The sequence below is a fragment of the Anomalospiza imberbis genome, chromosome 3, assembly GCF_031753505.1.
Source record: "Anomalospiza imberbis isolate Cuckoo-Finch-1a 21T00152 chromosome 3, ASM3175350v1, whole genome shotgun sequence".
Classification (NCBI taxonomy): domain Eukaryota; kingdom Metazoa; phylum Chordata; class Aves; order Passeriformes; family Viduidae; genus Anomalospiza; species Anomalospiza imberbis.
Genome location: NC_089683.1, coordinates 70,660,685 through 70,686,219, shown reverse-complemented (window position 1 = coordinate 70,686,219; position 25,535 = coordinate 70,660,685). Strand labels below are relative to the sequence as shown.

The 25,535-nt window shown below is 37.5% G+C and overlaps 1 protein-coding gene across 1 annotated transcript in view; it reads right to left on the bottom strand.

Moving 5' to 3' along the window:
* The window catches only part of TARBP1 (TAR (HIV-1) RNA binding protein 1), a 31,567-nt gene extending 6,531 nt beyond the window's left edge, over positions 1–25,036 (bottom strand). Inside the window, exons 1-23 of the mRNA XM_068185033.1 lie at positions 24,193–25,036; positions 24,010–24,107; positions 23,150–23,219; positions 22,197–22,345; positions 21,426–21,478; positions 20,417–20,514; positions 19,205–19,340; positions 18,091–18,187; positions 17,143–17,232; positions 16,301–16,439; positions 14,678–14,774; positions 14,212–14,387; positions 11,069–11,166; positions 10,265–10,426; positions 8,969–9,162; positions 8,030–8,285; positions 7,754–7,942; positions 4,372–4,571; positions 4,145–4,216; positions 2,873–2,993; positions 1,957–2,067; positions 1,269–1,418; positions 5–91 (exon numbers count right to left, since the gene is read on the bottom strand). Coding sequence (XP_068041134.1) covers positions 5–91; positions 1,269–1,418; positions 1,957–2,067; positions 2,873–2,993; positions 4,145–4,216; positions 4,372–4,571; positions 7,754–7,942; positions 8,030–8,285; positions 8,969–9,162; positions 10,265–10,426; positions 11,069–11,166; positions 14,212–14,387; positions 14,678–14,774; positions 16,301–16,439; positions 17,143–17,232; positions 18,091–18,187; positions 19,205–19,340; positions 20,417–20,514; positions 21,426–21,478; positions 22,197–22,345; positions 23,150–23,219; positions 24,010–24,107; positions 24,193–25,021 — 3,672 coding nt within the window. The 5' untranslated portion in view covers positions 25,022–25,036. The remainder of the gene's footprint in view (positions 1–4; positions 92–1,268; positions 1,419–1,956; positions 2,068–2,872; positions 2,994–4,144; positions 4,217–4,371; positions 4,572–7,753; positions 7,943–8,029; positions 8,286–8,968; positions 9,163–10,264; positions 10,427–11,068; positions 11,167–14,211; positions 14,388–14,677; positions 14,775–16,300; positions 16,440–17,142; positions 17,233–18,090; positions 18,188–19,204; positions 19,341–20,416; positions 20,515–21,425; positions 21,479–22,196; positions 22,346–23,149; positions 23,220–24,009; positions 24,108–24,192) is intronic.
* Between the last annotated feature and the right edge of the window lie 499 nt (positions 25,037–25,535).

The following is a 25,535-nucleotide window of genomic DNA, read 5'->3' as shown; positions in this document are numbered from 1 at the left end:
GTACCTTCTCTGAGGTATTTTGAAGAATGATGTCAAAGTGGGCCAACACTGATAAAAATGTGCAGATGCTTTTTTTAAGCTTTTCTTCATCCTAAAGTAAAAAAGTAGTAGCAAAAGTATGTATTAAGTAAAAAAGAATGTAACAAGAGATATGCATATATAAAATGTTTTTATACTTTATGCATTTTCATGCCATGTTCTGCACATGCAATAATAATAACACTATTAAAAATCTACATGTTTCCACAGCCAAATTTCTGAAAAAACAAGGTCAATATTATTAGGATTTCGTTCTCCCTAACATGTTATTTGCTTATAACTGACACATCAATCAGAATGAAGTATATTGTGGTGTAAGTGAGCTAAAATTCAGCCCAAGTTCACTGTACTCCCCCAGGAATGCAAAAGGTCAGCACCATTCCACAACCTCTTGCCTGGGGCTCCTACTACCCAGAGCTCAATCTGCAGCTCACACTGCAGTTGCACACTGAGCCACCTGCACTAAATGTATTCCTCAACACCAGGAGAGTCTCTGAAAATGCAATTTGTATTCCTTTCTCATAAATCTACGTGTTTTCTGCTTGCTCTGATGGTTTGAATGGGCCCACTGTGATTTAGTACATTTGTTATCAGCATGAAATCACTTTGATCCAACAGATTATCATCTGCAAAAAGGACAGCAATTCCAACAGCCCGAGCTTTTGGAAGGAACTCTGAAACAGTCAGCTCTCCTCAGTCAACCGTTTCACAACTTTCGGGTATCTTAATTCAAACCCTGCTTCAGTTCTAAAATCTCATTACAGAACTCCACCGTGAGAGAAGTCCATATTAAAAGCTGCCAATTGAATATGTATTATACAAGTCAAGTTCTCACTGACAAAGAGGATGTGACAAAAAAGACAAAGGTGGGCTGTGGAAACTACAAGTAACTTAGACCTTCAGACTCAGGATCTAGGGCATCCATGTGGTCCTGATGGTTCTTATATTGGAGTGCTCTGACTCACTGTGCCAGCTCCACTCTGCCCAGAATAAAACGTCATAAAAGGAAATCGCTCAACAGGAGGAATTGACTTTTCTTTGGCCATTTTTAGGTTGCAAATTTCTAAACGTCTCAGATTATTGCTCAGACTCACTTCCAAGCTGAACTACTCAACAGCCCACTGCTTTTAAAGGAAGATTGGAACACACAAAAAATAAGGTATGGAGCAACAAACTGTACCCTCTTTGTTCAAATTACTCTTCAAGTGAGTGCCAAAGGTGTTACTTACATAGCAAAAGCAATCCCAGAATTTATCAAGGAATTGGGGATATTTATGTAGACTCAAGATAACAATCCATTCTATTAAGTATTTCACAGATGCCTGATTATTACTGAATCCAGCCTGAAACACTCTGTCAAGAGTTCCACACAAAAAATTCTGAGAAAACAAAATCATGCAATCCTTTAGTATATTGTCAGTTATTTCCACGAAGAAAAAAAAATTAAACAAAAGAACATTCTCACCTTTATAATAATATTAGATATATTTTTCAATATGCAAATTAAAACAGTTTAAAACCATCTAATTTCTTAGAAGTAGCATTTGATGAAAGTAACACTTGTCAATTTCTTGACTGTTCATAAAGTAGCAATGTTTTTACTAAATGAAAATCTTTCAATCAGATAATCAGCACAAACTTTTAGTTAGCTTTAAAAGGATCAATCTGGCCTCCTAAAATTCACAAATCTAAGAATCAGTTTGCAGTGTCCTCTAGAAATGCATGATAAACATGTAACTTCAGACTGGAAGAATTAAACTACACAAAACTTCTACAACACAGAACTTCCACATCAGCTACAGGTTACATGCCTTTTATACCCTGCTGTAATTTAACATACGCAGCTTGCATGACACAAAGTTAGGGCCTGAAAGTACGTACTTATTTATTTATTTAAAAATTAATAAAGAGCAATACCTGGTTAAGCTTTGGGAGAAGAACTAGAAGTGTCTGCCATACCCTGTTTTTAATTCTATGCTGCAAAGAGTTTGCATAATAGCGTGTTCTAGATCTTGATACCAGTTCATCCTAAAAGAAAATTAAAAGGTTTATTGCCTATTCTTCCTTTGAATTTGAATACATGTAAATACACTTTTCTGTACTAAGAAAGCAGCATCTACTATGCAGCTAGGGTCAGTATTGAACATAAGCTTAGGAAAATATATTTACTCAATTTATTAAGAATTAAATTCTGAAGCTTATAATTAAATAATAATGTAAGCAAGTATCTACTAAAGCTCCCTTTTCCCCACCTGGTCGATCTCACAACACAAATATTAAACATTTCTCTGCAGTACTTAATTGAGAGGAATGAGGGACCCACCCATTCCCAGTTCTTCAGACAAAAGCAGGATTCAACAGCACCAGAATGTAGCAGCTGCAGTAATTTACCACTGACTTTAGACTCCTGCCAATGCATAAGCAGCTATGATATAAATGAAAGTTGGACCCCAACCTTCTCCATTACTTCTATCTACAAAGGTATTCTAAGGAGGCAGTAGCTTTCTCAATCTAAGAGGTAGCCTGCAATTGTTGAAATGAAATGCAGTGCTTCAGAATGCAGCCTAAAGGAAGATTGTTAATGGAAAAATGGTTACAATTTGGATAATGTTCCAGGAAGACAAAATATCCACTAAAAAGAGAGAAATAAGCCCAAAAGGCAATTTTTATTATTCTGGTTGAATTAATTCTGTCTCATGATGAAGAAAAGCGTAATACTCAGCAAATATAGAGAGGCTACAGAAACATTAATGCATCCTGTCAACTGTAAATATTTTGCATTTTACTAATTGTACTAACACTACATTTATATACCAAGGGAAATTAATTTTACCTTATCGAGTAGTTTGATGAAAATGTCTTCCATAAATGTCTTATGCAAGATATTTGATCCATCCAACATGCACAGAAATTTAACAGCACAAATGCGAACGTAGTGATCATCTCGATTTGTACTGTAAAATATTAATAAAAATGAAAATCAAACTCTACTTGTTTAGACATAAAGAGAATTCCTAAATTATAAAAAAGTACCAGACATCATCTTGAACATACAACCAGCAAACTGTCTACAGTGAGACAACATGCAAATACCCAGAACTGGAATTTTAAAATCTGCCATTGGTGATGAAAAAAATTAGTGAGTTCACAACCTGACCCTGAGTCTATTAAGAGTTCTTTAGTAACATCTAGGTGTTTAAAAAACTTTTCTATAGAAAAAGCTGTACCAGAAAGGTTTTGAAATTTTGTGCCTGTAAACTGTAATCTTTTAACAACTAATGTATGCTTACAGTTTGGTCAAATATCTAGTCCCAAACAACACTTCATTCCTATTAGTCAAGTACAGACATCCAGAATAATTAATGGCAAGAATAAAATTAATGACATTATAGGTTGTGACAGCTGCAGAGCATTGCAAGAAAATATATGATTACCAAAAAGCTCTTGGAGAAAATACAGGAGTAGTGAACTTTTGCAGTAGTATTTCTTTAAAAGTTCAGTTTTATAAACTACTAACATTTCTGAAAACAAGGTGACAGAACTTTTTCTCTGACTTTCTTCCACTGAGTAAAAATGGGAGTGAAACTATAAAAAATTCAACAGTCCAGTAGCAAACATCCCCATTTCAAAGGCTGGAGGCAGAGCCTTTGGGCAGTACACACTTGGAATGGGCTTGCAACCAGTGTTAACAAGCCAAGCCCATAATCTGGCTGCATTAAAACCTGAGTTTCTTAACTGTCTTTCTTACAATGACAAGGTATATATTAGCTCAGCATCCTAAAAAGTATTACTTTATTGAGGTGAGACAATGAGGAACTAGTTGTTTCAGCCATAGGCAGATTAACAAGTGAGAAGTATTTTCCTGAAAATCCATTTTTCTACGCTTTGTATTTGAATTATGAATATACTGTGATGTACAACCCTTTTACCAGTATTTTAAAAGGCTATGAATATATTCATTGTGGGTCCCTTCCAACTCATGATATTCTATGACTGTATGATAAGCAGCTGACTTCAAAATCAGCATCTTTCCTATCAGTGCATCAACCAGGACAAAGACACAATTCACACCAAATACTGTAAGATGTATCCTCAAAAGCATTACCTTTCTGTAACAACATTTGCCGCACATTTTTCGCCAAGATTTTCTATGAAGGCATGCACATCCTGAATGTGTCTTCAGAGAGGAAAGAAGACAAAGCAACAAAATTAGCAGAATTACATACAAAAACCTGTTTTCAGTTTTTCAATAGTCATCTCAAAGTTTAAAAGAGGAAAAAAAACATCCCACAAAATTTTAAAATAGAAATCACAAATTTTTTTTTTATATACCTTTGATCTTTCCTAAATACAGTTCCAAAGACACAAGCCTCAGTGATGAGTTCACTATAATTTCCAGCATTTAAGAAAGCATTTTTCAAGGCACTTCTCTCCTCAACAGTGGGAAATATCCAAGACTGACAACAATGACTAAGGACTACATTGAAGACTCCAGTCTTTGTAGTGGACAGATCTATGAGGTTGAAAATTATCTGAAAATAAGAAATAAAAGATTCAAAATCTAGTTTTCAGAAGTGCCAGATCTATTAGAATAAAATTGCAGCAATATCTATTTTAATAGGTCTCATGGTATTTTGCATCCTATCTCTGCTCAGGTTAATGCTGTCTTCAGTATATTTATATCTGATATAAGAGCAGGTGAATGGGCAACAACTGGCCCAGTATATGCTTGTAAACCAGAACTGATCTTTGCTTAAGCAGATACAACACCAGATGCTTTAAACAAATCTCCTGGTAAGTGGAACAAATGAGCCAGGGCATACTTCATGAGCACAAACCTAGTGTTTCAATCAATCCTTACCAATTTAGAAAAAAAAATTAAACATTAAGCAAAATTTCTTACATAAGTTGCCATATCACTAGTTTTATTCTTTAAGGAAGATTACATTAATGTCAAAGCTCATATTTAAATTAAAGTGCAAAAGCGTCTTTGTACCATTTATTTTTTAAGGAGTGCCTATTTACTAGTATTTGAAACTGCTGTCTAAAGCTTCTCCAAAAAGAAAAATAAATCAAGAAAAATGCCCCCAAAGTATTTCTTTCCCTTCCTTAGGTTAAGTGCAAGAGTAAATTTCACTTACAAAGTAAATGCTTTTTCTAAGAAATTGCAAGCATCTGGGAGAGGGTAGGGAGATGCAGAACGAACAGGTAAGGCTTTCTAAGAATTCATTTTCAGACATCAGTTAGAGCTGTCCATGAAAATGTTTTTTTCAAAAGTTGTAACAGCTCCTAATAGACAAAGCTGCTTCACTTCCCTGCATTGAAATCATAGTTTTGATAATGTGACAATTCTTTGACAGTAATGCTGGTTTTATAGAGAAAGTTGTTTTGAATTGCTAAGCATTAAAGCACCATGAAGCTCATGAAGAACTAAAAGCTGAAATACTGCAATGCAGTCTGAAGAAACACTTGCTGGAAAGAAAGCTCTACACTAGAAGCATGTGGGGTTTTTACCAAGACTTCAAACCTATTTTCCAGTGCAAAAACAAGCATTGGAACTTTCCTAGTAATTCCAAAATTAAGTTATTATTTCACCTGTAGGGAAGCAGCATGGCATTTACTATGCATTTCTCAATCTTGAAATTTTTTTCAACTGCATTGCTAATATAGTAAAAGTTCAGCACACACAAAAGAAACAAGATATTTTAGTTCTAGCATAATTAACATAAGAATAATCACAAAGAAAAAAGAAGAGTGCAGCAGAAGAAATTCAGCTAAAGAACACAGTGCTCTGGGGTACCTTCTGTGGAAGCACTTCTCAATATTACCAAAGCAATATTCCCTTTTTTGACTCAAAAATACCTCTTTGTTCCACCCCTTCCAACTATTAAAAAGACAGAGTGTGCACTGTGGTAGACAAAATTAAAATTGTGCTTCTGTGACAAATCAACATCAGGCAGGTCCATATTTTCTTCTCTTTAGCTACAACTACACAGCCATTGCACAGCGGGTCAATGGCAACAGGGACTGCTGAGGACTGGAATAAGAATATACATAAGTAGGCACTTGCTTGGGAACTTTATCTTCATTTTCTTATGAAGGGGCAGAAGGTGGCTCGACCAGATGCCCTTTGTTGAGTATAGGAGACCTTCATTAGCTCCTTGATGCCTGCTGTCATGGTATGTCCCACTGCAGACAATGGGATAGCTGTCACACAGACTCAACACTGGCAAAATACACCTTACATAGTGCTTGAAATACTAATGTTGAAGTTAAGGCAGTAAGAATTTAAACAAGTTTTAAGATCAAGAAAAATAAAATACTAAATATAGCTCATAAGTTACTACAACACTGAGCATACAATTAGCTGTTACAGATATTCATTAAAAGTAAAAGCCAACCAACTTCTACAACAGAAGAGATAATTTACCATCTTTACATACATCTTATTTGGCTTGGGTCCACAGGGAGACTACAAATGCAAAGTGTTTAAAATAGAGAATGGTAACATTCATTTGAAGCAACTTTAAAAAAAAAACAAAGAGAAAATAAATGGGACTACATTTCAAGGTAATTAATGCTAATACAGATATACCACAGCAGTTTTAAATAGCTAGGAAGTGTCCATTTTTTTGTATTATATTAAAAATAATTTTGGTGTGTCTGGGCTGAAAATAAATTGGAGACATTTGCTATTACTTACAGTTGTGAGTGTGACACCAAGACAGGGCTACTTATGGTGACTTCAAAGGAAAAGTGCAACCCCCTCCTAGTGTTATTTTTTTGTGCAAAGCAGCACATGTGGTAGTAAATCTAAGCAGAGAAATATACTGGTAGATAATTCACAATGTATTACTGCCCTAGTTACAGTCTTGCACTCACTGTGGACTGTTCTGCATAAATATTTAATTAATGCTTAGAGGGGAAAAAAAAGAAAAAATCCACAAGAAAGATTATGTAGAAAGCAAGCTAACAGCTTTGCAGTGTATAAAGCCAATAGGAATCAACATCCCAGTACTGAATATGGTTTTCTGTACTTAATCAAGAAAAGAACACCACAACACATGCAAGAACTCTTGGAGTTCTGGCAGCTGCATAAATCTTACAAAAGAAGAAGAACAACTGCATTTTTCTTCTTTTTAACTCTGGAAGCAGGTCTGCCATGCAGTATTAAACTGAACTCTAAGGTGACTGTGTGTTTTTTGTTTTTTCACACCTGGACCATCAGAGGGAAAGAAGCCTTTAAAGAAGCAGTAAAAATGCTTTATTCAATAGCATCTACAAAATTTTGAACTGTTCTAACTTTTCATCTAAGACAGCATTTTCATAAAGAGTAAACTATTAGAAAAAGGCACAACTTTCCCAGAATATTAATAATTTATAACAGTTCAGGTGTCAAATCCTAAACAAAATAGTCAAGAGGAAGAGGAGTTTGTTTTTTTATGTAAAAGTGAAATAAATGAAAAAAACTAATTTTACTGCATTCAGAAGGTACTGAACAGTCTAAAAATCAAAGACACAGTACTTTTCATTTTCTGTAACTTCAATCATATTCTCAGGTCTTTTATCTTAACACTCTCAAACCTGGGCTTCTTCAGAAATGAAAAATTCACAACAAAAACTGAAGGGAAAATAAAGCATAAAATACATTTTTACATCCACACAAAATTTATGTTCCCTTCTCAAAAAAAAAAGAAGAATTCTTGAAACTGACCTCTTTTATTTTGGTATATGCTTGACCTTTTGCACTTGCAGCAACAGCTAGAACCTCAGTATCAAAGATGAACCGAACAAAAGCTTTTAGATTGGCCCAAAATATTAGCTGTGTGTTGCTCAAAGAAGATATAATTTTCCAAGCCAAATCAAATGCTTCTATGCAGAGAGCCTCTGATGAGTCCAGAAGCTGTAAATAAAGAGATAAGAAAGTGTTACATTTAACAAAAAAAACCCACCCAAAATACTATTAATACTGTGCAGGTTAATCATTTACCTTGGGAACAAGGACTTTCATGCAGTCAAACACAGGTGAAACTTGGTCTGAAGGAAGAATAGATAGGGCTTCTAATGCAGACTGTAGAATTTCTTTTGACCTTTCAGCTGTAGACAGTGACAATACTGACGTTTCTTCATAGCCCTGAGCCAGTGTTGCAAATGAATTTAAAACAAAACTGAGACAAATCCACTGGTCACGAACATAGCGTGCAACAATTTTCCCCCATCCTTGAGATGATGTTTCTTCACGTAAGCTGTGAAAAAAATACTTTTCCTAAATAAATATTGTGCTAAGTTTATCCTGCACATTCCTACTCCACCAGGAAGTGCTTAACTGTACAAACTCACTGCAGTATTTCAAGGTGCTAAGATTCATATAGTTCAAGGCAAGGGTGGACAAGCAAATGGAAAAGAAACCTAAAAATAAAGTGGTTTTTAACAGAGAAAAATCAGTTATGGGCTTAGTCAGTCTCATTAGTCAAACTCCTGCGAGAGCATTCAGTGGAAACATCACTATGTGCTGGCTGGTTTTTTTTTTTTTTACACAAGTATCTGAGTTTTGGCTCTCTGGCTTCCTCTGGGTTTCCCTTCCCAACAGTAAATAATTTACATTTAAACTTGCTTGTGTACATGCTTTCTGCAGTATACATATATTTAATCTGGCCTACGGGTAAGCAGTGTTCATAGCTAGCTCTGGCTTCAGAGAACTAGAGGACTTAACAAAAAAACCTTTGGTCTGATCAATTATGGTTGCTTTAATGTTCCAAAACCTGGATGCTAAGACAAAAGAGCAACTGAGAAAACAGTTTGTGTACAGAATTCTTCCTTTTTATCTTGGCAAGAAGTTGTCAAAAAACAGGAAAAGCCAACATCTTAACCGCTGCTTCACATTAATCAAGTTTATTCTAGAGAATTACTGAAGATTTAGCAGCCGTACCTATTTTTTTCTTCAGTATAAGATGGCTTCTTTAATACTTCATTCAATTTAGGAAAGGAAATGAATTTCTTCAGAGCATCCACAGAAGGCAGAGGTTCCAGGTGTGCTTCCAGCTCTCCATCCATTATCTCACATACAGCTGCAAGTGAAGCCATGCTAGCTACTTTTCTAAGCTGTTCCTTAACCTTTGGCTCCTAAGTAAAACCAAATCATACATGAACAAACACACACCAATTTCTCATACAATACAAATAACATACTAATAACATACTTTTAATAATCCTCCTCTTTGCATAACCACAGACATCATAAGGTAGCAATTTTGCATCCTTCTACTTCTGTATTTTCTCCCCCTGAGCCTAACACAGCTTGGCTTGGGCTGGGTAAGCACAAACACAAGTTACAAGCACTGACAGAAGCATAGATCTTCCAAGTTACAGTCACTTAGGCATTAAGTGCAGGCAGCGTGGCTGTGATGGAACACTCCTATCTTGCCAGGTAACAGTTCACACACGTTGCTAGAGAGCAATTAGAAAAAAGTTGTGGGCCCAGTTAATCAGAAACCCAACACAACGGCTGAAACTATTACCTGTTCTTGAACAAAATAGTAATACCAAATAATAAGACCCAAGTTTATATTGCCCGACAAATCTTAACTGAAATCTCCATTTTCATGGAAGTTATAAATGCTTCTTTACCTTTTGAAAATGTATCTTTTTAACATATAGTAGCATAACCCATAGAACTATGGGACAATCAACATAACTAAATGAAAATGGCAAAGCAATGCTAGGTTCTGGAGCTTCTTTTTCTCTGTATGTTCCAGGTTTGAAGTCAATAAACACAAAAGATATTTTCATTCAATAGTTACTTGATCAGAAAGATTAGTTCATATTTGCGAAAAAAGTCTTTGAGTACACAGTTTGTGATTACGGTAAGAATTTTACTTTAGCTATACAGACTTCTAAATAATACAATATAAAAAACCAAAGTTCTAAAAATCTTAGCTACAAATATTATACATTCATATTACACTGCCAAATACAGATATATGTGTTAGGGAATATATATGCACATACACATTCACACAAACTATTATTTAATTTTTCACTATATATAGTATTATGCATTATAAATATAACAAGAGTAATAAATAATTGTATATTCACTTACGTTTACAGTATGTCCATATCATTATTAATGCAGAATCTAAATATTATATTAGCATATATTCTAATTACTACTTATTGTCTTGTTTTATATTAATATTTATTGTTGTAAATAATGTTAAATTACCTTTTCAGAATTTCTCTCCTGAAGATTACGAATAGATGCATTTATCAAGGATGAAAGGAAATTCTTGATAGACGGCATTTTCTTCGAGTTGACTTTCAAGCACAAATTCACTATCTCTGGAATTAAAGCCAAGTACAGATCACAACGATCCAAGTCACCAACCTGAAAGTGAGGAAACAAACGCAATCCGAATCAGTAAGAGGAGGAAAATTAAACTGAAAATCAGAAAGAAAACTACTGGTAACAATGAGAGCAGAAGGAAAACTACAACATTGCAATTGAGCAATTTTAATTTTGGGGTTTGTTTGGGGGAAGTTATTAACTTCTAAATCTTAAAAACTGACTTTCAGATGCCATTCTCCTGATCCGACTCGAACTTTTGCTTCACTCAAAAAGTCTCAGGTTTCTTTGTGGTAGAAACTTAGAAACACTGGACACAGCAATGTACGATAGTCAAGTAAGATGATAATCAGGCTGAGTACTAAAAGCCTCCAAACACCTAACAACTTACATCCACAGCTATACTAGTAGATATTAAGCAGTACATGATACTCAGGATTTCTTACTATGTGATTTCTTTAGATTTAAGATGAAACAAGAAATGCAGACTACAGATACTAAATACTACTTATGAGGACACTTTTTTTTCCTTCTTACTGTGCCCATTCAAAGAAGTTAACAGAAGTGTTTCTATGCAAATTGACTTCCTAGATGTTTGAAGATTTTATATCAATTTTAGGAACACTGGTAAATCAAATTAAGAAGCAAAACCACAGCAAAGTATGTCTCATAATCATTACTTACAGTGCTTAACTCATTGGTAGTAAGCTGTCGGAGAACAAATTCAAGAATACTCTCCACAGGTGTCACAAGAGATTTCCAGATAAAGAACAGTACTTCATCTGTGTGGAGGGAAAAAAAAGTATATATACAGAAATACAATTCCCTTAAGAATTTTATTATATCATGCAGATTTACCTATGTTACAAAGTTATACAGCAATAGTAGTCAAACACCTAAAAATAACTTGAAACACCTCTGTGTACTCTTTCACAGTGCAAGCCATAAGGCTGAAAGAATCAAAGCAGATTATATTATTTCCTGAAATTCATAATGTATTAGTGAACCAAAACCCACAAAAGACCACAGTCCAACTTTCCAACATTTAATGCTCACTTTTGTCCTACTCCTAACCCTCTGCAAAATGAGCTTATTATTGAACTTAGTCTTTAATAAATACCAAAAGCTTTCATGGCCAGCCATTAACTTTATGTGAGAAAAATATACTTTTCCATTCCTAATATTTAGAGACTTGAAAACTGGTTTTAGGAGCTTGCTGGTCATTGGTCTGGTTTTTTGATGTTAAGGAAAAATTAATCTTTGGAAATACTGAAATCTTACAAGATTTTAGCCCAGTACCTTCCAGACTTAACATTGTAAATGAAAATACAAAATTATGACACAAAATGTGGTATTGTCTACAAGCAAAGGCTAGGCTACCAAGTATACCACATGTACATAGCATTTCACAAAGAAAGACACAAGTTTATACACAAGGGAGGTAGGTCACTCTTGTAAAACATATTTAACCACAAACACACTTCAGTCTGTGTTTCAATGGTAAGAGCTAGCTGAAAGCCAAGGAAAATAACATCTCAGTATGAAAATAGAGTAAAATACTCAGCATAGCCACCTTGTTTTAAAAATACCAGTCATCAGTTTCAGTATTTAGGAGAATTACCCAGAGGCTACAGCTGCTGTTTCTTTCTGGAGTTGACCCTAAGTAACACTTTTTGTAGCAAACCTATTATGAAATGGAAGACCTTCAAAAAGTAAAAATATAAAGGGAATATTTCCAGAAATTCCAAATCCATATTGTACTTACTTTCAACATTCCCTGCTAAAATGGCTCATTGGACTATACTTCTAATGCTTAAATTGTTTAGAACCAACAGTTCAATTATGTCAGATTATCATCATGTTTCATCATGAGTCTCAAATGACTAAAATTCAAATCTTCCGTAATTTATATACATAAAATCTTCAGATAAGCATGTTGGACATAAAACCCAATTCATTACCAGTGGCTCTGTAACACTAGCAAAATATAATAATTACCAAAATCTTACTGTTTAAAGTAATGAAATCTAACAACCGTTTAGACAGCAAGAACTGTGGAAGAATGCTGATGATTTCAGCATGCGTTTCAGGCACGTCTATCCCCATTAAAATATTCTTAAATAAAACACTTCCCGCTTGTTATTACTTTTGTTTTACAAGGTTAAATTCCTTTATTACTCCCTACTATTTTACTGTTTTCCATTTGACAAACAGGACTTTTCACCTCCCATTTCATCAACACAGAAACATAACTTCAGTATTACACAGCATTAATCTTTCCACCCCACACCTCAGACAATTCACAGCTGTAGAAAAAAAAGATTTATTACTTGGTTTCCTGTGCAGAAGGAAGAAGCACAAAAACACTGTAGAAAATAATTTTAAGAAAAGTAATCCTTTTCTAATGTAAAACTACAATGCAATACAGAAAGCATCTCAAAAGACAAAGACTGACGATGGTCTGTACTGGAGCACCTCTAGAGACCTTCAAAAGGATGGGGACACTGCAGTGCTCAGCCTTGCCATACCTTTGGAACTCTGTTAGCAGAGCTCAACATGCCATGTCAGGTGTCAAAATTCCCAAAGCAGGAGCAATCCATTGAAGGTACATTAGCAAGCACAAGTAATAAGGCACAAGGAACTTATTTATTATTGATACGAAAAAACTAGCATGTGCTTGCACGTGTTTTGTAGGTTTCTGTCTCAGGCTTGTTCTATCTTTGTGCTGCAGGCTGAATGCCCAGCTTAGTGGACACTTCTTCCAGTTTAGTTCATTTCAAGGAACCCACTTCACCAGTCAGAGACCACGCCCCAACATGAACTTTAACAGCCTGCATAATTGGCGCTCAGTATTTCACAAAAACAGCTAAAACTTAATGGGGCAGGGGGTTGAATGTATACCTTGTTAAAATGAGGGTGGGCATTTATTTTGGGGCTGCACTTAAGACATGTATATGAAACCTGGACATAAAACCTGAAACTATTTTTGTTACAAGTAAGAGCCTAGATATGGAACCTCCCCACTCCAAAACTACTCTTCTATTCCATGTTATGAACACACTGAAAAAAAATCCCAAAATAATCTGGGGGAGCAGAAACCAAACACCAAGATCCCTCCTACTCCCATTCAGCATCCCAATTCAATGAAAATAACACTGCAATTTTTCATTTGCTCTCAGGAAAAACATTCAGGCCTATTCTGGTTACAAACTGACCAAGTTCTCTCTAAAGGAGTAGTAAGGACTCCATAGTTTTTGTTCAAACTCTCCTGAAAGGTCTACAAGTTAAAGTGCACCATCTGTGGGGGGCAACATCCCAGACAGACAGACCACTAAGCTTGTATTTCAGAGAGCACTTCCTAGCCTACCAGTCAACTCAGGAAACAGGATGTCCAGCAGGATCACTTTATGGACTCGGGGAAGACTCTGGCTGGACTGGTGGCATCTGAGCAGGTTAGGCTGGGTTTCTGTAGCAACTTCTTTCTGAAGTACCTGTATGATTCATGGAATCCATTCATTTGCCTATAAATATTTGCAATACAGTCACACTCTTCAAATTTCAACTGATACTCTATTTCTTATGGCCTAATGGACAACAATTACTTTCTCAGAAGTCTTCCACATTCTCAAATCCCAGTCCTTAGGACACCTGTAAGATTGGACCCATAGCTCAAGTTTTATAATAGACATGCCAGATTGCCAACTTTCACATTTACCACTTCCAGGCTAATATAAGTTTGACACTATAGCCATGAAACAGTTAAGGAGCTTAGCTGCAGTTAAGACTGTAATGAACAGAAGACACAGTAGACTGAAGATGTCACTAACCATCTGGCGTATTGGAACATTTTAACGAACGGGTCTGCAATAACTTCAAGAGAAGCTGAAGGCTTTTATCTGTTTTCAGTGTTGGTATGTAAGCATTACTGCCAAGTTTCATCAAGACATCCAGAAGAGGGTTCAAGAAAGCCTCTAGTTCAGTCCACTCTATGTTGCTTTTTCTACTACACAAAAACAAAAATTAAAAAGAAAGTCTTCTTCTGAGTATCTGCCTTAAGTGCTGAAGTTACTTATGGAAATAAATAGGACACGTTTCCAAGACACTTAAGTATCTTTAGAATGTTACCCAGTATGTCTGCAGCAACAGTTGGACAAGGCCTAAGGAATGATCAGGCTGATCGAAAGTCTACAGGGAAAAGAGGCCGCTTCCCAGCTTCACCAGGCTTCAGTGGATCCTTCAGGTGTGAGGGCATTGAAAAAGACAGAGATGTAAAATAAGGTATTTCATACTTACCTGTATTTATTCTTCATCTGCTCCACGTCAGCAGCCAACAGAATCATTGTTGAGACAAGCTTAGCTTCAAACCAGTCAGGCATAAAGCAATTTTCTCCTGATTAAAGATATTTTAAGGTTTCCACAGTAACTAAAAAATACCTTTGAATTAATTTCTAAAGCTTCTGGGTCTGTAATTTATTTTAATAAATTAATAGTCCAAAAACAATTAATGCTAGCTTAAGTATTACTATGAATTTTTGGCATTCTTTAGCTAGATATAAATTGAACTCCAACACTATTGGCCTTTATGCTCAAATAAATTTTAGGCAGTATGTTATGTAGTAACATATATTATGTAGCAGTTCACAGCAGACTTTCCCATTGCTTAAAAAAATACATTAGCATATTCAAATTAATATAATGAAGAATATAATTCCCCTGCACTTCATCTGAAACATCAGTGGTAATTTTGACCACAGAACTTACCACATAAAGAACCAGAACTATTCTGTAAAGAGGAAATTATAAAAAAACTAAGTTTCTCTTTTTACTGATCTTTTATACAGAACTGCATCATCATACTTATAATTCTTAACTAGCAGTATGTAAGTTGGTTTCAGGGTTTTTTTAGCTAGTATATTTCTGGCTTTGTGAATTTAGAAAACAAAACACACTTGGGAGGTCCAATTCAAGCAGCTGGACATGGTGGTTTTTGTTTTTCTTCTGAAGAGCTGCTTATTAGTTAAGTTTCATATAAAACCAGAATTACAAACATCACTTTTTACAAGTGAAATGCAGATGCTTGCCATGGAATTTCAGATAATATAGATTAAGGACTAAACAAACATGTCAGGAAGGAGAGAAGATCTGCCAAAATTTTTAGCACATTTACCACGGAGCATCACCAGAGAGAATTTGCTTACTATTTCTCTTAACAATAAGACAATCCAGTGGAGTTTCCTGGTCTGCAGGAAGTCTCTGAAGCTATTTATGACCAGCAAATTCTGATCTAGCTTTCTTATCTCCTCTACATATAATACTTAATAAGTGTTCAGTTTTGACTTTTTGACAATGTAAAACTATATAAAATTCACTATGACTGTGAATGCCATACAAAAGTTGAAGTATTTTAAAAAATCAATTTGCCATTCTTTTCAGTGTGTCTGAAAGAAGACAATAAGCTGACATTGTAAATAACTCAAAATGTGGCAGTGAATAAGGAAGACCCTTTTCCCTCTATAAAAATAACTGGTTATTTCACAAAGCTCTACTGAGAAAGGTGACAGAACCTGTGTGGGGTCATATTCCCTTGTGCTTTCCTCTGCCCCATGCATTCCTGCATTTTCAGACACCATCAAAAGAGTGACAAAATAAATCTAATGGACAAGCATCAGGACAGCATTAAAACTGAATATTAAGACTTAATGTTCAATTAATACTGCAGGACTTTATTTTTTAATTCCAGCTTTCCTCCATAAGTTAAAGTTCAAACTTAACTCTGAATACACAGGTTGAGTAGAAATTGAACAGGTACAATAGAAAAAAAAAACCCAAACTTTTTTTTCTAAAATCCAAGGGATTGTTGTTTTTCTTTTTAATTCTCTTAAAAATAGTGTTTTTATTAATACACATTTAACTTACTTTCAGATGCAGGTGTCTTAAGGTGCTCTCCCACAAGACTGCGCACATATTGACATAATGATGGCGTCTCCTGATGTCCAAAATCAGAGGTTACAGACTTCCTGAAGCATCTGTCATTCACTTGCAACCAACTGCAAAGCTGAATTAAGAACAGTATGTTACTCCTTGAGCACATCTGGCAGCTGACATCACTGATTTAGCAGCAGCACACCAGAACACTGTTAAACACAAACTCTCACATCAGCAAACACACACACTGCAAGAGGTGCTCACCAGAGCTACCTTGAGCCTTAGCACACCATTCTCTTCTAACTACACATACAAAAATGTCCTTCCAGAGGGTAGTTCAGAGCACCCCCAAAAAGTCAGTGGTACCAATATAAGAAAAACAACTCTTAAAATTAAGCAAGATTGGTGAAAAATTCCCTTATGTCAAAAGGGTTTCTTCCAATCAAGTCTTATCTAGTGAAACCAACTTTTTTTTTTTAACCTGTACGCCAAAAATGAATGGAGCAAGATGAAATGTACAGTATACATGACAAGAAGACACTATGCAAAAAATCTCTTTATCATTATATGGCTGTACAAGTAACCAAAAGTTATGGCTACATGATCAGCTGGCTCCAGTATATACTGCATAAAAATTATTTCATCTTCGAACTTTTATTCACACCATTTTACATCTTGCAAAGACACAAAATATGTATCCTGTGAAACATTACGATTTACAATCTTGCTCTATGTTGTATGCACATTTTGCCCTTTGAGATTATCCTGCTAGTGATATTATTATTTCTACCGGTGATGGGTTTGATGAACACAAAACCGGCTCCAGTTCTCACCTCTGTCCATAACAAAGTATCTCTCCTTAGGGACTCCTCTGGTCTAAGGGACAGAAGAAAGCTTGAAACTTCTGGGAAGGACACTTTCTCCTGAAGAAATTAAACAAGATACAATAGCTGCCAACATAATATAGAACAAATAATACCTATACGACAACTGAAGAAGTTTGCCTTTATCTGGCAAGTTTCAGTAGTAGAAATTTACTTTTTCCTTTTTGTGATTCAGACTCATTTCTGCCTCTTTGGGACCAACTTATCAGTACCAAGGAACAAAACTTAATTTTCCCAAGTATTAAAGTTTATTTGAAAATAAATTAATGACTGTAAGAATAGTGCTATTCACTGGTGACACCTTTCAAATTAATGCAGGTAAATGATTAAGAGTCAATCATAAGTACTATTTCTGCATTTCTAAAGAGAAATTCAGACAGGTTTATAGCCATAACACACAACATAGAAGACCACTTATTTACAAAGCTAGCTATAAAACAAATAAAACATGAATACTTTGATGACTGAATAACTACAGCCTTGCTATTTCAATAATAATGGTAGTTTTATCATTCTGGTATCACAAATGCTTTTATTATTAGGAACTACAGAAAAGTCTATTTAGTTTCGATCTGTTAAAACCTGAGATTATATCGTGGACATAGAATAATATCCTGTTATGATAACTACCACATGAAAACCCTACAATAAAACATCAACTAATGAAAACTAATGAAAAAAAATTATTATGGAAAACCAAAGGTAAGATAAGCATACCATACTTATGTAGCAGAATTTAAATAGCCACTAAAAAAAATTGCAAATCCAGCAAAATCAGTATAAATACTGTATTTAGCAATTTTTGAATACTGTTGGCACTGTAAAAGTGTCACTGTGTTTCCATTACATCAAGGAAAAAGAAAAAACAAAAAATAAAACACGAAGCCCCAAACTGACCACATCTGTCAAATGCATAGTTGTTTGAAGAAGATAGCACTGAGCAGCTCCACGCAACAAAATCTGATGTGTAATCATAGTACACTGGAGGACATCTCTGCAAAGAGGAAAAATACACACTGTATAAATTACATGCTTAAAATGTAAACGTTTTCACATATTTTCTAATTATTAACCATTTAAAATATATTAGACTGCATGTAATGGACAAATTCTATTAAGTATGGCAAAACTACTGCCTGATCAGACCACAAACAATCCAGAACCAAGATTGCTGTTACATGCACTCTCAGAAAATGATAATATAACCTGGATGAGCACAAACCTAAAAAATCAGGGGAGTAGAAAGAACAAAACAAAAACTAAAAAAAAACCCATGATCACATCAGTTCAGAATGGCAATTTAACATTAGCATTTCTATCTGTAACAAATTACAATATTTGCAATCAAAATCTCACTCAAGCACAAAACTGAAATAAACTTTCAGTGATCTTTTATCAGCAAAGGCATGTCCAACATCTTTTTTTTTCCTATTTGTAAACTGCTTCTATTCAATATTCCTTCAACCACTAGTAAGATTTTATTTAAATACTCAAATTTGATTAAACTGGAACGACAACTGATTTTTAGTGGCTCTAGGAGGTGAAAGCAGACTCTTAGGAAATATCAGTGTGATTAAGGTCCATAGTGAGGCCAAGAACTTTTACCTAGACTTTTATTTAGAAATCCTTCAGTTTCCAGCATTGTGGGCTGTCCCCTGATATAGCCTCAATTGCTATTAAACCAGGTTGTAATGTAACTAGAAGGAAAGGAAGTGTGACATGTATCAAATGGGAATTGTGGAAGACCAGGGAAAAATTATTCTAAAAAAGTAGAAATTATGAAGATCTAGAATGCAAAAACTCATTTTTTAACTTGGTACAGAGATATAAATACTTTGGCTCTTGAATTGCTTTCCTCTGGAAATTAGACATAAAGGGGACAGAATCTTATACTTTTATGCACAACCATCCTGTCAGAAGTAACAAACATGAATCAAATTCTGGCTCTCCAGACTGTCAGCACATTCCTTTGGAAGAAGGCTGTAAGAGCACAATGCAGTATATATTTTACCTTAAAGCGTGAAGTCCTTCAGCACCAAGTACTTTACATGCAGGGATAGAGGCCAAAGCCATAGAAAGAAACAAAATAGGAACAGCACACCAATGCCTACTTGTCATCTTCTGAATAAATTTTAACAGGAAGCTACCTTAAAATAAAAGTAAACAAAACAACCCTAAGTGATTTTGTGCTCTCCAATGCTTTTAAATAACATGAACTCTAGCAGAAGAGTGCTAATATAATTTCTGACAATTAAATTAAAGACAACAGAATAATTTCCTAATTATTTCAGTGCAAAAAACTACATTCCAAAGAAGTCTGTCAGTAAGGTGATATGATTCAGAGATAAACAGAAATAAACCTAATTTTGACTTTGGTCATCCGCACTAATCACCATGTTTGGGAATGGAATTTTAACTTGATTCTTTTGCATACTAAATAATGCCTTTTTAAAGTTGCCGTTGAGTTTGTGATATGGCTGAGTACAGTGATTCAACCAGTTAAATGGATGCTGGAGTGGGCAGAGCAATTCTTAACAAGCCATCACATCCACAGTTTCTGGAAGCAGGCTACCCATTTCAGGATTCCTCACCACAGACGCCCGTTCAGTGATAAAATACATGCCTTGGGACAGGGCAGAGAAATAGGGCATCTATGGCATTACACATATATACCAGCATATACCTGTACACAAAGGGTGCTGCAGAGAGCTGATTCTACCCTTATTTGACCCCATTAGACCAGGTATTAACTTCTGGTCACCTTCATTTTAGCATACACTAGCATCAAAATTTGGAACAGTCTCAAGAAATCTTCCTCCACCCAACCTCACAATGAAAGAATCCTTACTCTGTTTCAGCCTTTGGACTGGCCCTTTTGGATGTGTCATGACACAAGTCATGACTAAAAAAGTCTGGCAGATACTTTTTTCTTTATCTTCAAGTACTGTTCACTTCAGATCTTAAGAGCTTGTTTGGCTTTTTGTTTTTCCATTAATAAAAAGTAAATCTGCTTCATTTTGCCCCTAGAACAAATCTGCAGTTTAGTACTGCAAGATATCTTAAAGGCCCTGAAGACCTTTCCTCTGGAAACTCCACTGTCAGACAACTACTCCTTTTTTCTCTCAAGTAAACACTCACATGACATACCGAAAACTGCTCCATAGTTTTTATTTGGTTTCCTTATTTAAAAAAAAAAAAAGATAAAGGTGAAACTGAAACATACCTTTTTCTTCTTCTGGAAGAAGAGTGAGATAAGTAGCCAAAAACTTCTGTAGCCTCATTCCCAAAGGAGGACAGGCTCCTATTGATTGACCTGGTGTCCTGTTGGGTTTTAAAACATTAGTTACACAACTGGCATGTTAACAGCTTCAGGATTAGATGCAACGGATTTCATTTAAAATCTAACAGATTTCAAAAGTTTAGGATTGCCTCTAAACAAAAATCAGTGACATTCTATGAGACCAACAGAGACAACCTATGCCTCATGAGAAGTCTCAGGATCCTGGCTATTAAGGATGAGCATCAGTCAAGAGATGCTACAGCTTTCTCTCAGCTTGATATTAACTGCAGCAATCTTGTATATTCTTGCTATACTCAAACATGCACCCTCCTCTAGACATGCCAACATGTTTCATCAGAAATACAGAGCCAAGAGAGAAGACTAAGGTTATGAGGCATTGATTCAACACAGCTCTACCATACTGAAACACTGGGCATTTGCTTCACCTTCTGAATTCCCATCCATACATGTCCACAGAAAGATACTGACTGACAAGAGAAATACTTCACTGATGCAAGAGCCTGCAGAGCTCACATTTGTCCTGCCATGTTTAGACAAAACAATTTATTTTGACTACACTTTACCTATAATCACCTAATCCAAACTATCACCAGTGACAGTCAGTTTTATACCCCCAAAAATGAACATATTAATCCATTGAACTCTTTGTTTCATGGGCTTCCCATGAAAGACTGCGACCATCAATTGGATCAAGGAACATTGAAAATTGCAACAATCAAGTCTTGTCACTAGATCTATACTTCATTTGTTCACAGCCACCCATCTTTCCTCAAAAATTCTCCCTGTCAGTCAGTTTAGCAGCACCATTTTTTATTAATGCGTTTTCTTTTAGCTAAGATTTTACCAACATACTTAAGCCAGCATTATTAGAACACATTTGCAGCCATCAAAAAATTAAATAAATAACTGATTAATTAAACCAGTGGTTTACCTGCTGTAAAGGGAACTTTCTGAGAGGGCATCCATTAGTGGTCCAATAACAAACTGAAAAAAGAAGCAAGAACAATGGTGAAATGTACAGTTCTAATGCACTGTTACATAGAAGCTAAGTAGACTTATTTCACCAGACTTTACAGGACAGAGCCAGAAATCAGAGAATACTCTTCTTAGTGGTAAATAGTAAAAGCAAAAAGAGGAAAAAACTAAGGAGAAGGGGGACCAGGACTGTAAACAAGAAAAAAGATTTTTCCACTAAATATATTTCACAGAGTATTGCAAAAGATGTAGGCAAGTAAGAAATCCTTTTGAGGAACAGACAGAGAAAATAGATTTAAACATGAAATAGAAGAATGACAAAGAGCCAACAAAGCTAAAAAGATTTAGGCTGCATAGTAAGGTTGACTATTTCAAGTTACTCATCAAGAGGCTGACTTAATTTGTATAAATTAGGAAGGTTAACCTCTGAGGGGAATGCCCCTATGAAGTTTAAATAGTATAATGTAGATCATCCCTTAATAAAGTGCAGGCTGGTTGGACAGTCAATACACATGTGACAGTAACAAAAAACAAAGATTTTAAGATTTAATATTTCTTCCCACATAGAGAGTATTTTAAAGTGTGGGGGTTTTATGGATGCAGTAATACAGTGATTATACTACAGAGACAGAATTTGTCCAATTCCAACTCCTGAAGCAATCAGTGTTAAGATCTGCTACAAATATGAACATCTGTTTCTTGTGGCAAGTAACAGTAACACCCTTACCTCTGAGAAACCAGGCGAATTTGGAAGATGCTTTGTTTCATAAAGCTCCAGAAAATGAAGAATTCCTTCCTTTGTCAATGTTTTATTCTCACTCTCAAACATTCGTCTATAAATGCACACGTGCCACGATGGGTGAAACAGCCAACAACCTGTGTACAAAAAAGAAATTCTTCTAAACTGACACAGAAATGACAGTGACACACTAACACGTAACATACTGACATCCTGGACTATGTTACAGTCTATTCATATTTCAAAAAGGTGACTATAGCTATTAGTTTTATAAAAACACCCGCTAAATCTAATTTTAAAATTATCACAGTTTTCCAAAGTTACTCTCCAGTTTATTAGTTACAAATTAATATTACTGAAAAGTGCCACATTCTCCTTCAACTCTATTTATACCAAAGTATTTACCCACAAAAGTTTTACATTAATTGCCACTTTACAGATCTCTAAGATCTTGCACTACCTAATTACATGTGCTCATATGCCCTAGACACACTGTCTCAGCACTCATTTTATTTGTCCTCTCCCCACTTCTAACAAATTAAGTTGGGGTTTTTTTCCCCTTTTACAAAGGAGTGCAGGTGAATTGTCTCCTACAACCACAAAAACCTCTGGCTTTATTTTCACATTATCTTAAGTCAAGCAAAACACAGTGGGAAATAACCATTTATTTAGATTTGCTGACAGAAAAATAGTATTTCAAGACAATATAGTAAGCAATAAATATATGCTAGGATTTCTTCTCAGAGCAGAGTGGCCACTGCCTATTCATGTTTGCCAAACAACCTGTGTATAAAGCAAACCCACAAAAACTGGAAAAGCCACCCAGAAAACACCTAACTTGAGAAACAAAACATTACAGAAAGCTGCTACTGAAACAGAAGAAAAGTGTAACTTAAACTGAGTAATATTTAAGAGACTAAGTAGAAAAAGTTCCATCTTACCTTTATCCCCTGATATGGCAAGCTCATATAAACTGTTTAGTTTTGGTAATACTGGCTTTATGACATGGATCTGAAATGTAAATCAGGTATAAATTAAATAGTTTATATCTCAAACCCAGGAGCTGTCAGTTACTTGGACTAGAATTCACTATCAATAGCATTAATACAGCAATTGACAATAAAAGTACATTTAAATAAACCTGCAAAGCAACACTCAGTTGCAGTTTAGCACTGAAAAAAAACCCTGATACTTCAATGCTACTGTATTTTAAGAAAAATACTTACTAATAACCATTCTATTCCTCAGAATTAAAACATTACATCTAAAATTAAGCATTTAAATTAAGATTATCTCAGCTGCAGGACAATCATGTACAAATAGCATAAAATAACTACAGGGAGGTGGGCACACCACTGATACCATACATTTATGGAAGCCTCAAGTCAACAGGAATCTTTCTGCTGAGTACACTGGACTCGATTTACAAAATGGTTTTAATCTAAGGTACTTTACCATACAGACAGAGTCCCCTCTGCCAAAGAGAGGCTATTAAGTGCAATCACCAAATTTTCCACTAAGCTGGTTACCCTGGTCTTGCAATTGCCTGCACTCCAGGTTTCTGGCACTGCATTAACCACATGTAATCCGATGACAGAGCTCTGAATTCACTCCCAATGGATGACACACGCTGTGTTTTAAGTATTTAAGAGTTGAAACAAAAGTATTCCAGCTGATGCTGACTTAAGATATCCTCAATCGCCGAAACTGGAAATATCCTGCCCTACACAAACATTCACATACGCCACAAGCGAGGCAGCACGTCTATCCAGGATGGGCACAGATTTTACAGCGCTCCTACCTGGTTTCCTTCCAAGGTTTCCATTATCAAAATGTAAGTTTCCCAAAACTGCAGGAGTTGCTCGTTCTTCTCAGCAGACCACCAAAACAGACTCGACTCTAAGGACAAAAGACAAGGACACGCGTTCCTCCCTGTCCCGCACGCCGGGCCGCGCTGCCCGTCCCGCCGCCCGCCCGGCCGTACCGTGTCCGCCGTCCGGGGGGCAGCGCAGCTCGGCGCGCTGGCCGCCGCTCAGGTCCAGCGCTCGCTTCAGCAGGTAGCGGGCCCGCTTGCGGCACAGCCCGTCCCGCTCCGTCAGGCCCTCCTGCACCAGCCGCCAGAACCGCGGGCACAGCCGCGCGTCCAGCCCCGGCCCCGCCGGGCCCCGCGGCAGCAGCGCGTCCGCCAAGGCGCTCAGCGCCAGCAGCGCCCGCCCGGCCCGCGGCGCCCCGCCCGCGCCCAGCAGCCCCTCCCAGACGCGCGGCAGCGCCGCGCCGTTCGCGCCCAGCGCCGGCAGCAGCCGCCCGGCCACCAGCGCCGCCGCCGCCTCGCCCTCGCCCTCCTCCCGCACCAGCGCCAGCGCCGCCGCCGCGCACCGCGACAGCAGCTCCGGCTCCTCCAGCCGCGGCGCCGCCGCCACCAGCGCCTCCACCGCCGCCTCCTCCGCGCCCGCCCCGCCGCCCGCCGCCAGCTCGGCCAGCGCGTCGCGGGCCAGGCGCGCTGCCAGCGGCGCCCCGCAGAGCTGCACGCAGTGCCGCAGCGCGCCCCGCGCCGCCCGCGCCCGCTCCCCGCTCCCCGCCGCGCCCTCCCCGCCCCGCAGCAGCGGCCGGCACCGCTCCAGCGCCACCTCCCAGGCCGCCCGCCGCAGCGCCTCCGCCTCGCCCGCCGCCGCCGGCCCGCCCGCCGCCAGGCGCTGCAGCAGCAGGCGCAGCGCCTCCGCCCGCTCGGCGGAGAGCGGCGCGCTGAGCGCCCGCAGCAGCGCGGCGCGGTCCCCGCAGCGGGACAGCAGCGTGTCCGCCAGCACCACCTCCATCGTGCGGGGGGAGGCGGAGGAGGAGCGGCGGCTGCGCAGGCGGGGGCGGGCGGGGCCCACGAGGGGCGGCGGGAGGCGAAAACACAGTGTGATTGACTGGTTTGGCTGTGTATGTGTGCTTTTCAAATATTCTACATTTTTAGGTCATAACCCGCCTGCGTGAGCGTTCCCAGCCGTGGCGGCTGCTAAGCACAGCCTGGCCCAGCACGGGAGGCATAATGGAGATATCCCAGTTGCAAGCCTCTCGCTTGTTGAGGGGGTGAGGTTCCATCCTTGTGTGCCATAAAAACTCTCTCTACTCTTCATGCGCATTAAAACGCAACATCAGGGAGCAGTAACACACAAAATGCCCAGTTTTCCCACCTGTCATATTTGTTCTAACCATTTATGCCGAAAGAAGTTGCTGAACAGTTCACTGTTCTCATCAGAGCGTCGCCGAGGTTTGCCTGAGTGCCTTGTGTCTGCCTCAGGTCAGAGGCATTCCTGGATGCTGGCTCAGTGCTGTTGGCTTGTA